The sequence below is a fragment of the Dendropsophus ebraccatus genome, chromosome 2, assembly GCF_027789765.1.
Source record: "Dendropsophus ebraccatus isolate aDenEbr1 chromosome 2, aDenEbr1.pat, whole genome shotgun sequence".
In the NCBI taxonomy this organism is placed as follows: Eukaryota; Metazoa; Chordata; class Amphibia; order Anura; family Hylidae; genus Dendropsophus; species Dendropsophus ebraccatus.
This window is the reverse complement of record NC_091455.1, coordinates 208,635,846-208,651,799: the sequence shown is the minus strand read 5'-3', so window position 1 is coordinate 208,651,799 and position 15,954 is coordinate 208,635,846. Positions and strand designations below refer to the sequence as shown.

The 15,954-nt window shown below is 41.1% G+C and overlaps 1 protein-coding gene across 1 annotated transcript in view; it reads left to right on the top strand.

The window, feature by feature from the left end:
- The first annotated feature begins 753 nt into the window (after positions 1–753).
- Positions 754–15,954, top strand: part of SCIN (scinderin) — a 53,631-nt gene continuing 38,430 nt past the window's right edge. The window contains exons 1-3 of the mRNA XM_069959344.1: positions 754–1,028; positions 7,259–7,413; positions 8,082–8,243. Of these exons, the coding sequence (XP_069815445.1) occupies positions 836–1,028; positions 7,259–7,413; positions 8,082–8,243 (510 nt within the window). The 5' untranslated portion in view covers positions 754–835. The remainder of the gene's footprint in view (positions 1,029–7,258; positions 7,414–8,081; positions 8,244–15,954) is intronic.

The window sequence follows — 15,954 nt, the reverse complement described above, 5'->3', positions numbered from 1 at the left end:
TTAAAGGGGTAATCCAGCGAAAATGTTTTCCTTTCAAATGAACTGGTTTCAGAAAGTTGTATAGATTTGTAATTTAATTATTTACTATTTAAAAATGTACTATTTAAAAATCTCTAGTCTTCCAGCACTTATCAGCTGCTGTATGTTCTGCAGGAAGTGTTGCATTTTCTTTCCAGTGTGACAGTGCTCTCCTCTGTCCATGTCAGGAACTGTCCAGAGCAGGAGAGGTTTTCTATGGGGATTTGCTGCTGCTGCTGCTGTGGACAGAGGTGGTAGCAGAGAGCACTGTGTCAGACTGGAGAGAATACACCACTTCCTGCAGGACATACAGCAGCTGATAAGTACTGGAAGACTGGACAATTTTATATAGAAGTAAATTACAAATCTGTATAACTTTCTGAAATCAGCTTATTTGAAAGAAAAAGATTTTCACAAGAGTACCCATTAAACTAAGGGCCCATATAATGTTCTTGAATTGCTCGCCCTTTGTGCGCCCCTGATCACTACCACTACACATAAGAGCCAGTGTCTGGTCCGGTAGGTTGGCACTGCCCAGTAGTAACTCCTATAATGCAACTTGCAGACACACAAAGTTCCCGCATCTCCACCTTGAAAAATAAATTTCCAGGCTAATAATATCCAGGGGGCATGAATAGCGGCTCTGTATGTTTCCCAGGCTGGATGCATTGAGGCAGTGATTGTTGTGAACACTCCTACTAGCCCACAGCGCACTCCCCTTCCTGGCTCTGCTGTATATGAGCGCAGCAGAGTCTGCACTGTGCACAGCTGCTCCAGAAGTTCCTTCCCTTTGTTCTCTCTCTCTGCTGCATCCACTATGGTCCTCTATCACAAGGAGTTCGCCAATGCTGGCCAGAAATCCGGACTCCAGATCTGGAGAATCGAAAAAATGGACCTGGTCCCGGTCCCTGAAAATCTGTACGGAAACTTCTACGTGGGAGACGCTTATATCATTCTCCATACCGTAGTGAAGAATAACACCAAGTTTTATAACCTGCACTTCTGGTTGGGTAGGTTCTGTCTGTCTTTGCAATGTTTGACAGGTAATTGTTCTGTGCGACAGATGTAGCAGAGCTGAGTGTGTCATTGAAGTCTGAGAGGTTGCTGTGTGATAACTCTGGCATAAGATTAGGCAGGAGAATTATCTGGCATGGCAACTAGAAGTAGTCTGACTACCGCCATGTGAGCTGTGCCAAATGACAAACTCAGCTCTGCTAGATCAGGATGCTGGAATGATCACTGAGCTCTGCTGATCTCATAATAGGAGAGATGGGACAGCTTAGAGTATATTACCATAGCCTCATGAGTTGTGCCAAATGACATACTCAGCTCTGCTAGGATGCTGGAATGATCACGGGTTGATGTCAGAATAGGAGAGATGGGACAGCTTAGAGTAAGGCTGGGTCCACACTACGTTTTTGCAATCCGTTCTTTTCATCCCTTTTTGCAAAAAAACGGATGAAAAACAGATGGAAAAAACGAATGCATTTGTGTGCATCCGTTTTTCCATTGACTTCCATTATAAAAAAACGTATCAAAACGCATCCGTTTTTTTTAACGCACACAAAAGTAAGGTCAGCTACGTTTTGGTGTACGTAAAAAAAAAAAAACGGATGCGTTTTTGATCATTTTTTTTTTTTATAATGGAAGTTAATGGAAAAACAGATCAAAACAGATGCGTGCAAATGCATTCGGTTTTTCATCCCTTCTTTTTTTTGCAAAAACAGATGAAAAAAAAAACGGATTGCAAAAACGTAATGTGAACCCTAATTTGCAGGAGCATATCAACATAGCCTTGTGAGTTGTGCCAAATGACATACTCAGCTCTGCTAGATCAGGAGGCTTGAATGATCACGGTTCGGTCAGAATAGGAGAGGATGGACAGCTTAGAGCATATACCCAAAGCCTCAAGAGTTGTGCCAAATGACATACTCAGCTCTGCTAGATCAGGATGCTGGAACGATCACTGATCTCTGCTGATCTCAGAATAGGGGAGGTGTGACAGCTTAGCCTTAGAGCATATACCCATAGCCTCATGAATTGTGCCAAATGACATACTCAGCTCTGATTGATCGGGATTCTAGAACGATCACTGGTCGATGTCAGAATAGGAGAGGTGTGACAGCTTAGAGCATATAGCCATAGCCTCATGGGTTGTGCCAAATGACATACTCAGCTCTGCTAGATCAGGATGCTGGAATGATCACTGGTTGATGTCAGAATAGGAGAGGTGTGACAGCTTAGAGCATATACCCATAGCCTCATGGGTTGTGCCAAATGACATACTCAGCTCTGCTAGATGCTTGAATGATCACCTGTGGATGTGAGTGTGGGCGGCGGTGATAATAAGTTTATAATAAGGACATGTCAGAACAGGAGGGACAATATAATAAGCTTCATCTTGTTAGTGGTGAGGATGCGCCAGTACCGTCTAGGGGGGGGGGGGGGGAACCTGAATTATAGTTTTCATTACGTCGTGTTTACTAAATTTTAGTCTATTATTTCCTGGGGTGTTATTATAATCATCATCCGTCTGTATATATAGCAGGGACCATAATGCAGTGCAGTGCACGCCTTAAAGGGGAAGTCCAGATACTTGGTGCATCTACCATTAGGAGACCATGTTACCAATACTCACCAATAACTATCCTACCCTCCATCATCATAGCTTACACCAGAACTAATAGAGGAGGGTCCGACACAGTGGTCCCCAATTCTATAGGCTAACTGTGCCCCAATAGGCTATAGAACAAGGGCTGGTCAATTTTAGACACCTAGTTCAACCATCTTCTTCTCCATTCTATCCCCTGACAACCTATAGGTGCCCCCCAATGCTGCTTGTTTAGGGTGTAGCCAATGCAGCATGATGGAATCGCCCTGTGATCGCCACCTGTCCCTAAAGTTCAGCTTTACATTGTTAACACTTAAAAAAAAAAAAAAGTGTAATGCTTCATTTGACCTGTGGAGGCGCTGTAGGAAAACTGAAGACTTACTGTTGGCATCCTGCACTGATTACAGTTTTGATCAGCTTATCATAGAGTAAGGAAACTTAACTATTATTATAATAATTATTATTATTATATTATTATTTATTATAAGAATAAAAGTTAACACTATTTTATCTATGGGACTAACACACCTTGCTGAGTCTTATACCAGGGACATTCATTCTTGGGACTAGTGAGAGACCCCCAAGGATCAGCTAGTTATCCAGTATCCTGTGAATAGGCGAACATTTTTAGGGTACAAACCCACACACCGTATACGCAGCAGATACGCAACAAATACGCAGCAGATTTGATGGTTTAGATATGATGCTGTGTTCAGTTATTTAGATCTAATCTGCTGCGTATTTGTTGCGTATTCGCTGCGTATTTGCTGCGTATCGCAGCAGTAAATACGCTGCTTATACGGTGTGTGGGTTTATACCCTTACACACTTCTCAAACTTGGAGAGGTCCCAGATGCTGAGATATGAGGAGCTGTTTGCAAGTAGAGAGCTTCCCTCGTCGCCCCTGTTCTGCCTTTGACGTGAAGAAACCATTGTGGTTGTCAGTGATTTTCATAGAATGTCTAAAGAGCTTGCAGGTCTGCAGGGTCAAAAATCCAAAACTAAGACTACTCCTGACTACGACTACGACACAAACTCCTATATTTTATCTACTGAACTTGTAGAGGGAAATTGAAGTTGACAAATGTAAATCCCCGGTGACCATAAAGTTACCTCCATGTCAAAAGCAGTAGAGTGCAAAAACCCTGCAAACAGCTCCCCATATCTCAGCTTCCTGGACTTCTATGAGAGTTAATGTGGTGATAACTGGAGAATATTTGCAGAGCTCAGCATGTGCATTGTGTGTGTGACTGTGCGGATGAGACTGTGCCAATTCGTCCACAGGCTGGGAGATCTGGTTTTGAGTCGGGCATTGCTCCCAGTAAATACATTCTTAAAAGAACGATGATTAGGAGAATCCCGCTCAGTCTTTAGAGGAAGAATTTCTTAGAGGAAATTCACAGAACAATCTCTTAGTCAGCACTATAGGTTTTTAGCTGAATGCAGTGATAATAGGTGTCGCTTTATGGCTGACGGCTTCCTAGCTAATGTACTCAGTAGTAGTAGATACCGGGCAGATCCATTAGTGTCTATTAGTGACTGGGTGGGGAGGAGCGGAGTTTGTCATTTGTCTTGTCGATGCATAAAATGACTCGGCTGATCTGCAGGTTTTCCTGCACATTCTCATGTCCCCACCACTGGCACTAACTCAAGTGCACTACAACATTGTGTGTGCTTTAAAGTGTGCAGATGTAGCAGAGCTGAGTTTGTCATTTGTATATTAAAATGATTCCATAAAACAACATAACTTGCAGGAAGGAGGAAATGTTACTATCTGCAACTGGGTCTGGTCTGGGGTCTATATTAGTTTATGGGTCTGGTCTGGGCTCTGTATTAGTTTAGCGGTCTGGTCTGGGGTCTGTATTAGTTTAGGGGTCGGGTCTGGGGTCTGTATTAATTTAGGGGTCTGGTCTGGAGTCTGTATTAGTTTAGGGGTCTGGTCTGGGGTCTGTATTAGATTAGGGGTCTAGTCTGGGGTCTGTATTAGTTTAGCGGTCTGGTCTGGCATCTGTATTAGTTTAGGGGTCTGGTCTGGGGTCTGTATTAGTTTAGAGGTCTGGTCTGGTGTCTGTATTAGTTTAGGGGTCTGGTCTGGGGTCTGTATTAATTTAGGGGTCTGGTCTGGGGTCTGTATTAGTTTAGGGGTCTGGTCTGGGGTCTGTATTAATTTAGGGGTCTGGTCTGGTGTCTGTATTAGTTTAGGGGTCTGGTCTGGTGTCTGTATTAGTTTAGGGGTCTGGTCTGGGGTCTGTATTAGTTTAGGGGTCTGGTCTGGTGTCTGTATTAGTTTAGGGGTCTGGTCTGGGGTCTGTATTAATTTAGGGGTCTGGTCTGGGGTCTGTATTAGTTTAGGGGTCTGGTCTGGGGTCTGTATTAATTTAGGGGTCTGGTCTGGAGTCTGTATTAGTTTAGGGGTCTGGTCTGGGGTCTGTATTAATTTAGGGGTCTGGTCTGGTGTCTGTATTAGTTTAGGGGTCTGGGGTCTGTATTAGTTTAGGGGTCTGGTCTGGTGTCTGTATTAGTTTAGGGGTCTGGTCTGGGGTCTGTATTAGTTTAGGGGTGAGGTCTGGGGTCTGTATTAGTTTAGGGGTCTGGTCTGGGGTCTGTATTAATTTAGGGGTCTGGTGTCTGTATTAGTTTAGGGGTCTGGTCTGGGGTCTGTATTAGTTTAGGGGTCTGGTTTGGAGTCTGTATTAGTTTAGGGGTCTGGTCTGGTGTCTGTATTAATTTAGGGGTATGGTCTGGGGTCTGTTTTAGTTTAGGGGTCTGGTCTGGGGTCTGTATTAGATTAGGGGTCTGGTCTGGGGTCTGTATTAGTTTAGGGGTCTGGTCTGGGGTCTCTATTAGTTTATAAGGCTTGGTCTGGGGTCTGTATTAGTTTAGGAGTCTGGTCTGGGGTCTGTATTAGATTAGGGGTCTGGTCTGGGGTCTGTATTAGTTTAGGGGTCTGGGATCTGTATTAGTTTAGGGGTCTGGTCTGGGGTCTGTATTAGTTTAGGGATCTGGTCTGGGGTCTGTATTAGTTTAGGGGTCTGGTCTGGGGTCTGTATTAGTTTAGGGGTCTGGTCTGGGATCTGTATTAGTTTAGGGGTCTGGTCTGGGGTCTGTATTAGATTAGGGGTCTGGTCTGGGGTCTGTATTAGTTTAGGGGTCTGGTCTGGCATCTGTATTAGTTTAGGGGTCTGGTCTGGGGTCTGTATTAGTTTAGGGGTCTGGTCTGGGGTCTGTATTAGTTTATAAGGCTTGGTCTGGGGTCTGTATTAGTTTAGGGGTCTGGTCTGGCATCTGTATTAGTTTAGGGGTCTGGTCTGGGGTCTGTATTAGTTTAGGGGTCTGGTCTGGGGTCTGTATTAGTTTGGGAGGTTTGGTTTGGGCCGTTTGTATAAGGAAACTGTATTATGGGATGTGCATAGTTTGGGTGTTTGTTCTTTATACATGGCTGAAGTATACGGTATAATATATGACTGTCCCTGATGTTGTCCTTTAAAGGTTAAAGTGTGTGTTTTATTATCCTGCATTTCATGCACTGTACTGCGGCTACTAGAGAGCTCCTGGGTTCATGTTGTGGTTTTGGTATTGCTGCCTATTCTGCAATAAAACTTCCTCCTATGTAACACAGAGTATAGCACTATCCGCCATAAAGTAATAATAATTATTGACAGTGCAAATTGCTTTGAATTTTGACCCCTGGATTGTCAGTGTGGAGAAGGATATGTCACATACAGCACAGAGGTCACACAGAGATCTATAATATAACTGCACAATTGTGCTGCCATATTGTGCTCAACAATGCTGCACAGTGCTGAATACCACCGCCATATTGTGTCCTGTTCAGGTTCTAAAGCTTTACTAATAATGATTTTATCTGATTGGATGAGAGGTATGGGGGCTGGGACCTCATAGCATGATGCAAGAATATAACGGTAACATGTAGATTACACCCTGTGACTATGATGTAAACCATGTGTCGAAACACTCACAACAATGTGAACCAACCAGTGTAGCGGCCTGGAGAGTATAGAGAAGCAGAACGTGGTGATGTAATATTATCAGTTGGCAGCCGATAGATCACTAATCTCACTGATCAGCCCGCTATACGGAGAGATCTTATTACACCGGCTGAGGGGAATCAATATAACTTTATATTTAAAACATCTATTCACAAACCTGCCTTGTATTGTTAGATTAAAGGGGTTGTTCTCGGAAAAAAAAGAACTAGTGCCAGAGATTTGTAATTTACTTCTATTAAAAATTCTCCAGTCTTCTAGTACTTATCAGCTGCTGTATGCCCTGCAGGAAGTGGTGTATTCTCTATCCAGTCTGACACAGTGCTCTCTGCTGCCATCTCTGTTCATGTCAGGAACTGTCCAGAGCAGCAGCAAATCCCCATAGAAAACCTCTCCTGCTCTGGACAGAGGTGGCAGCAGAGAGCACTGTGTCAGACTGGAGAGAATAGACCACTTCCTGCAGGACATACAGCAGCTGAAAAGCAGTGGAACACTTGAGATTTTTTAAAAGTAAATTAGTAAATTACATAAATCTATATGACTTTCTAACTTTCCTTGATTTAAAATAAAAATATTTTTTGCTCCTTTAAGTAAAATCTAACAGTTTCTCTCTTGCTCTTTAGGTGAGGAATGCTCCCAAGATGAAAGCACCTCAGCCGCCATTTTTGCCGTCCAGATGGATGACTACCTTGGAGGGAAACCCATTCAGTACAGAGAAATACAAAAATACGAATCCAGTGCGTTTGTTGGGTATTTTAAAGGAGGGATTAAGTATAAGGTACGGGAAATGGTATCACTTTCCTTACACTGTTCTCAGAGTTGGGGTTCGAAAGTCTAACGTTTATCTGTGGATAGTGAGCAAAACTCTGCATCTGTTCTTATGTTTTACTTCAAATGTATTAGGGCCCAACAATGCCCAGCAAATACTGCCATATAGTGCACAAATAATGCAATATCAAGTCCAGAGCAGGAGAGGTTTTCTATGAGGATTTGCTGCTGCTCTGGACAGTTCCTGACATGGACAGAGGTGGCAGCAGAGAGCACTGTGTCAGACTGGAAATAATACACCACTTCCTGCAGGACATACAGCAGCTGATAAGTACTGGAAGACTAGAGATTTGTATATAGAAGTAAAGTACAAACTTTAATAATTTGGATTCATGGCTGGGACACCAGGACTGTTAAGACGCTGGGCTGACTCTTAATTAGAATAATGCATCTAATGGACCTGCTGAGTCTGAAAAACAATAGATGGAGTGAAAATTGCTTTTCTTCATTAACAGATTCACACAGGGAACCTCTGCTGGGCTCACAATGGGGGGTAGCAGCTCCATCTCTCCATAGGAATAAAGAATTATTATTGAATGAATTTATATGTCTGCATCTTCTTCTATATATCATTGGGGACAATCCAAACCTAAATCATATTTCATCTTATTATTTTAGGCTGGTGGAGTGGCTTCTGGCTTTACACATGTTGTTACCAATGACCTGAAGGCCCAGCGTTTATTTCACATCAAAGGACGGAGAGTGGTGCGAGCTACAGAGGTTCCTCTAAACTGGTCCAGCTTCAACAGTGGAGATTGCTTCATCATCGATCTGGGATCTGTAAGTCACAAAGAATTATACAATGTATTATAGAGGAGAGTACTGAGAGTAACAGTTCTACTATATGTCATCAATAGAAACTTTATTACAAGAATATAACTACTATAATACTGCTCCTATATACAAGAATATAACTACTATAATACTGCTCCTATATACAGGAATATAACTACTATAATACTGCCCCCTATGTACAGGGATATACTACTATAATACTGCTCTTATATACAGGAATATAACTACTATAATACTGCTCCTATATACAAGAATATAACTACAATAATACTGCCCCCTATATACAAGAATATAACTGTTATAATACTGCTCCTATATACAAGAATATAACTACTATAATACTGCTCCCTATATACAGGAATATAACTACTATAATACTGCTCCTATATACAGGAATATAACTACTATAATACTGCTCCTATATACAAGAATATAACTACTATAATACTGCTCCTATATACAGGAATATAACTACTATAATACTGCCCCTATATACAGGGATATAACTACTATAATACTGCTCCTATATACAGGAATATAACTACTATAATACTGCTCCTATATACAAGAATATAACTACTATAATACTGCCCTCTAAATACAAGAATATAACTACTATAATACTGCTCCCTATATACAGGAATATAACTACTATAATACTACTATAATACTGCTCCTATATACAAGAATATAACTACTATATTACTGCTACCTATATACAGGAATATAACTACTATAATACTGCTCCTATACAGGGATATAACTACTATAATACTGCTCCTATATACAGGGATATAACTACTACAATACTGCTCCTATATACAGGAATATAACTACTGTAATACTGCTCCTATATACAGGAATATAACTACTATAATACTGCTCCTATATACAGGAATATAACTACTATAATACTGCTCCTATATACAGGAATATAACTACTATAATACTGCTCCTATATACAAGAATATAACTACTATAATACTACTCGTATATACAGGAATATAACTACTATAATACTGCTCCTATATACAAGAATACAACTACTATAATACTGCTCCTATATACAGGGATATAACTACTATAATACTGCTCCTATATACAAGAATACAACTACTATAATACTGCTCCTATATACAGGGATATAACTACTATAATACTGCTCCTATATACAGGAATATAACTACTATAATACTGCTCCTATATACAGGAATATAACTACTATAATACTGCTCCTATATACAAGAATATAACTACTATAATACTACTCGTATATACAGGAATATACCTACTATAATACTGCTCCTATATACAAGAATATAACTACTATAATACTACTCGTATATACAAGAATATAACTACTATAATACTGAGTCCTATATACAGGAATATAACTACTATAATACTGCTCCTATATACAGGAATATAACTACTATAATACTGCTCCTATATACAGGAATATACCACCTTAATACTACTATCCTCCCACAGGTCAGGCTATGATCCTGACCCCTCTTCTATACTTATGATGCAGAATAATTTCCAGTAACTCTGATAACAATGTCCCAGACTGATCCCGTATTCTTCTGTGTTATTACTGTAATATAATATATGAATGGGATTATAATACAAACCACAAAGAGTAACAAGCTACCGTAATACACTAATAATAATATGAGAGCTAATAAATAAGGGTGTAGTCTCCGGCCTTGGATAAACTCTGTCGGTCTTGGCGCAGACTATATGTTGTGTTAGGTTGTGGCTTATTTAGTAGTAGATGATGTTATTTTTGGTGTGTGATCTGTATGTAGATGAGTAGTTACAGGGAGTCTTCTCTCATCTAATGAGTCTGTATAATCTATAATGTATACACGGCTCAGCGCTCTGTATACTCGACACTTGACGTCTTCAAGCTAATGAACTAATGTAAAAACTGCTCATACGGGACTGAAGAGATCAGCCTGTTCTGCTGTGATCTCTGTCCTGCTGCTCCTCCCCCATTATACCATTAATGAAGGTCTGAGAAGATTCCCTGAGACATTTCCTTATAAACTCCAGCATTTATAAATCTGCCCAATCAGAGAGAAGTGTGTGATCATACAGTTACAGCAGCACAGTCCTCTCTATCCCCACCCTGCCTTTCTCTGATGATAGAGAGAACTATGTGGTTAAACAGTTACAGCAGCACAGTCTTCTTTACCTCCTCCATGCACTCATCTCTATGATCATAGAGAGAACTATATGGACATACAGTTACAGCAGCACAGGCCTCTCTATTCCTCCTTGCACTCATCTCTATGATCATAGAGAGAACTATATGGACATACAGTTACAGCAGCACAGGCCTCTCTATCCCTCCCTGCACTCATCTCTATGATCATAGAGAGAACTATATGGACATACAGTTACAGCAGCACAGGCCTCTCTATCCCTCCCTGCACTCATCTCTATGATCATAGAGAGAACTATATGGACATACAGTTACAGCAGCACAGGCCTCTCTATCCCTCCCTGCACTCATCTCTATGATCATAGAGAGAACTGTGTGGACATACAGTTACAGCTGCACAGTCCTCTCTTTCTCTGCCCTTCACTAGAGAGGTGCAGACATAAACCTCCATGTGCCATAGATATCCGGGAAGAGTGTATTTAAACCCTTTCTGGGCTCTCTGCCCCAGGAATATTATATATGAATCATTTGCTCCTGTTTTGGATCTTGGATGGCCCAAGTCCTGAGCAGTACGCATGTCAGGAGCAGCACCCATGTCCCGTGCAGCACCCATGACCCGAGCTGCCTGCATTCTAGCTGCAATTGCTTAGATGAAACATTGGCCGCTGCACCTTTCTCTCTGTTATCTATCATAGTATTAGAGTAGATAACATCCAGTAATACTTAGGTAGAGTAGGCTGAAGCACATAGACTCAAGTGAACACCCAATGTACTACCAGGGAGAACACTTTCCTGGAATTACTCATTTTGAGTTGATCCTGAATTACAGTTTATATTATACTTCAGAGCTGCACTCACTATTCTATAGTTATCGGAATTGCTGCAGACCGATCGCCTATAGGAACGCCCCAGCAGAAACTGATATACAGTGTTGACCTCTCTCATTCTTGTTCTTGTAGTCTCTGATTCCTTTATCATCCTGTGGTTCTGCACTACACAATGTATTGTACTGTTCTTTCTGTAAAATTTAAAGCGAATCTGTCACTAGGTTTATGTGGCGTATGTGGTGTATTACTTACATCATTCTGTTCATCTGTTCTCCTAATATGCAAGAGAATAGGATTCTTGCCACACCCCTGCCCCTGCCCTCCAGCTGCTGATTGACTGTTGACTGTCTATACACAGCATGGATAGATAACTGCCAATCAGCAGCTGGTGGGCGGAGTTTTCTGTTTCTCATGAATATCCAGGACTACTGGGCTCATGCACATAATGGAGAGGACTACTTATTGTCCATGTTATTCAGAAGGATATCTCTGGATCAGCTGTAAAGAACAATGTAAGTGATACATCATTCTGTTCAGCTTCTCTGTCACTAGTTTATGCCGCCCTGAGATAGGACACCATACACCTACTGACAGAGTCCCTTTAAAGTGTTTTCCATTAAGGTGATTGACTATAGATGTATTGATTAGAGTTGAGTGAGCCTTCTAAAAGTTGTACAGGATCGGGGACTCCTGTTAAAAAATAGGAGTCCCTGCCACAGTATATACTGTGACTGGGATATCGCTGGTATCAATTGTTATAGGAGTGTAGTGAGCATGCTCTATGTCATGTGTGGGACAGGGAGGAGGAGAATAGTGGTCATATAAAGTCAGTGGTGTTATAAATGGTGGACGGCAGGTGAGATGTGTATGCCCTGTTCTCTATTAAAGGAGAAGGAAGCCTCATAGTCATCATCTCAACCCTAAAATACAGAAAACAAGAATAAGTGCATTTTTTTTTATTTTGTAAACCGATACTTTGTATTATAACGCAGTGATTGTTTCTCTGTCCAAGTATTCAAACAATTATCCTTTGTTCCTTGAGCCAAAAAGATCGTCATAGATCAACATTAGCGGAGAGCTGACGTTTCAGTGCTGGATGTTAGGTAAGGAGGGTCTGCATACAGACTCATCCGCAGGATAACACCCGGTGATTGTGAGGGTCATACGACAGCCGCACCACCCTGAGCCACGAGAACCTCACTAATCAAGCATGGTTCCTCGTCTTCAAAGACATCTACTGGTGGAGGGTGCAGAGTACAAATATGGATCAACAACACCGGTAACATAAAATAAAGAAAACAAGCATCCAGCGCTCAAGGGGTCCAAAGATAGTATGGGTGGGGGAAGCCATATGTGTTGGAAACTGAAAGGCTTGATAAAGGTGGATGTGTTATCACTGAAACGCGTCGATATTATAACTGTCCTTAGAACCTGCCTGTTTGCTGTCGGACATGATGTGCAGACCAGGATGGGGATTAGATATAGGTTTAAAATTGGATCCTACGGGAAGACCATCAATATTAAAATCTCAGAATGCCCCTCTATACCCCATGGATAAGAAAAAAATCCTTTAAATTATAATTTTCTCTGTATATTTGAAAAAATTATACTATTAATGTGCAAGCTATGAAGAAATAGGAAGTACAGTGATTACAATGGTCATTAAAAGCTTATAAATAAGATCATACTTTGTGACCAAGTAAAAAGAGGAACCGCCATGGGTCCCAGAATTGCCCAAGTGATAAGATTAGGGACTATTACAGATTATATTGTATCCTTGTTGTGTAGACTTTCTGTGTCTGTGCAATCTAGCTTTACAGCCTTCAAATTCAACGAGAAACATCTACACTTTACTGATAGTAAATAAAAAAAACAAAAAAAACCTGAAAACCAGGTATATCCGGATCAGTCTTGGACAATATGCCATCTGTTGTGAGTTGGTGGGTATTGGAAACTATGACTATGTCTATTGATGGTTATAATAAGCAAACAATATAAGGCGGAGACATATCTTGAAGACCTTGGACCCTAATTCAAAAACTACCATGTACTATGTGTTGTGCCCCCACCTACCATGTACTATGTGTTGTGCCCCCACCTACCATGTGCTATGTGTTGTGCCCCCACCTACCATGTACTATGTGTTGTGCCCCCTCCTACCATGTACTATGTGTTGTGCCCCCTCCTACCATGTACTATGTGTTGTGTCCCCACCTACCATGTACTATGTGTTGTGCCCCCACCTACCATGTGCTATGTATTGTGCCCCCTCCTACCATGTACTATGTGTTGTGCCCCCTCCTACCATGTACTATGTGTTGTGCCCCTGACTACTGTGTGCTATGTGTTCTGCCCCCAACTACCATGTGTTATGTGTTGTGCCCCCACCTATCATATACAGTACTTGCAAGATAGTAGATTAATACTAGAGTAAACCGTATAAAAGTATACAGAATGGAACAGAAAAGTTCAAAAAGTTCATCACCTCCGCTACTTAAAGGGATTTCCTATGTATTTTTGTTGCAGACAGCATAATCACACCATGTATGTCCTGTGTTAGGTACAAGTATACAGCTACAACTATACAGTCAATATTTTGTGCCGACACTTTTTGCAGTAGAGACGGCTTCTTCATCTATTTGTCCACTTTCACTTCTGCAAAACTTTAAAGATAAAAAAAAATCAAAAATAACAACCTAGATCTTGACTGTAAAACTGAGGGTCGTACTTGTATCCATGTTTACGTATTCCTCGGTATGGCATTCTGACAGATTCCTCTCCATATCCCCTTCGGGCATCAATATAGCGGGAAGTGATGTCAGAATTTCTCAGAAACTTGGGCTTTTCTGGGGTAATGTGGTAGAACCACTTCTGCAAGTAAATGAGGGAGGAAGGATCCGTATATACTGCCAGTGTTGTATCCAAATCTATAGGTGGAAATAGGTTACGTTGGAGTCACTGGGAGTTAGACAACTACTTGTCCTTGTCTTTATATGACAACATTTTATAACTATAATAGAATCATAATTCGTGTTGAGTGAACTTGCTGAAAGTTCAGGTTCGACGATGTTCTTCAAAACCGTTCGTATTTGACTCCTGGTGTTTGGAAAAGTTGAATGTCGCCCTAGGGATCCCAGGTAAACATGGACACAGCCTATCCATGTTCTCCTGGCAGCTCTAGGGCGAGATGCAACTTTTCCAAACACCAGGAGTCAAATACGAACGGTTTTGAAGAACATCGTCGAACCCGAACTTTCAGCAAGTTCACTCAACACGAATTATGATTTTATGGCAAGGAGAAGAGTCTGGGGAGACAATGGAGAAAGAAGAAGCTAACCCAGGGATGGGAAACCTTTGGCCTTCCAGCTGTTGCAAAACGGTGATCCCCATTATGCCTGGACAGCCAAAGCTTTATCTGTTCAGCCATGATGGGAATCGTAATTTTGCAAAAACTGGAGGTCCAAAGGTTTCCCATCCCTGATCTAACTGGTTGTATTTCACCCATCTAATTCTATTGGTGTCCCTGAATAAGTGCCACTTAGTCTTCCATTAACCAGAACATCTTCCATAGTGAAATTTTGCAGATTTGCTAAAAATTACTAGTATTTGCACCTTGTAAGATATAATAACTTTGGTATCTGCACCTTGTAAGATATAATAACTGATATTTGCACCTTTGAAAGATATAATTACTCTGGTATTTTCACCTTATAAGATATAATAAATCTGGTATTTGCACCTGGTAAGATATAATAACTATGGTATTTGTCCCTTATAAGATATAATCACTATGGTCCTTCAATAACAAAAGTATTCTAGCCATGACGACCATCAAATGTGGGCAGCATGGTGGCCTCACAGTTCTGGGGGTACTGGGTTCAAATCCCACTAAGGGCAAAGAGTTTGTATGTTCTCTCCGTGTTTGTGTGTGTTTTATCCAGGTACTCTGGTTTCCTCCCACACCCACAACATACAGATAAAAAATGTGTATGGAGCCAAATGTTGGGGAGAGAAAGATCAGACATATTGATTTTCAAGTGCCTGATCCTTTAATTTGCAGGCAGACAAGTCACAAGTCTTGCAAGCAGCTTACTCCCCTCTCCAATTCAGAGCACATGAATGCTCGGCTTGTATATGGGGGCATTGGTAGAATCATGTGCTCAGCCAACAGTTATGTTGGGATATGGTGTATAAGTATGGGGCGAGCTGTACCTAACCTACCAGGTTCTATAGATGACAGAAAACTAGATGCACATAGTCTTAGCCTTCAGCTTCCTCTTTCCCTGCGGTGAATAACCACATCTATTTCCACAGCTAGAGATACCAAGAAAGCCATTCCTCAGCTCTCACACCACTGCTTTACCTTAGTGTTTTGGTGTTTTAGAGGATTTTTCTCATAGTGGGTCACTAAATGGAAAATGAGAAAGACAACTTGCCGTCAGTCTCATGGTAGGAAGGAGTTGATATTTGCAATCTTGATTTTTTTTAAATATAATCTGCACTCTGGGACGCAAAAAGGAGGAAGAGGGAAAGGAGGGGGACTGCAGTGTTTTGTTTTTCGTATAAATACACCAGTGTCAGAAAGTTATACAGATTTGTACTTTACTTCTATTTAAAAAATCTCCAGTCTTCCAGTACTTATCCGCTGCTGTATGTTATGCAGGAAGTGGTGTATTCTATTCAGTTTGACACAGTGCTC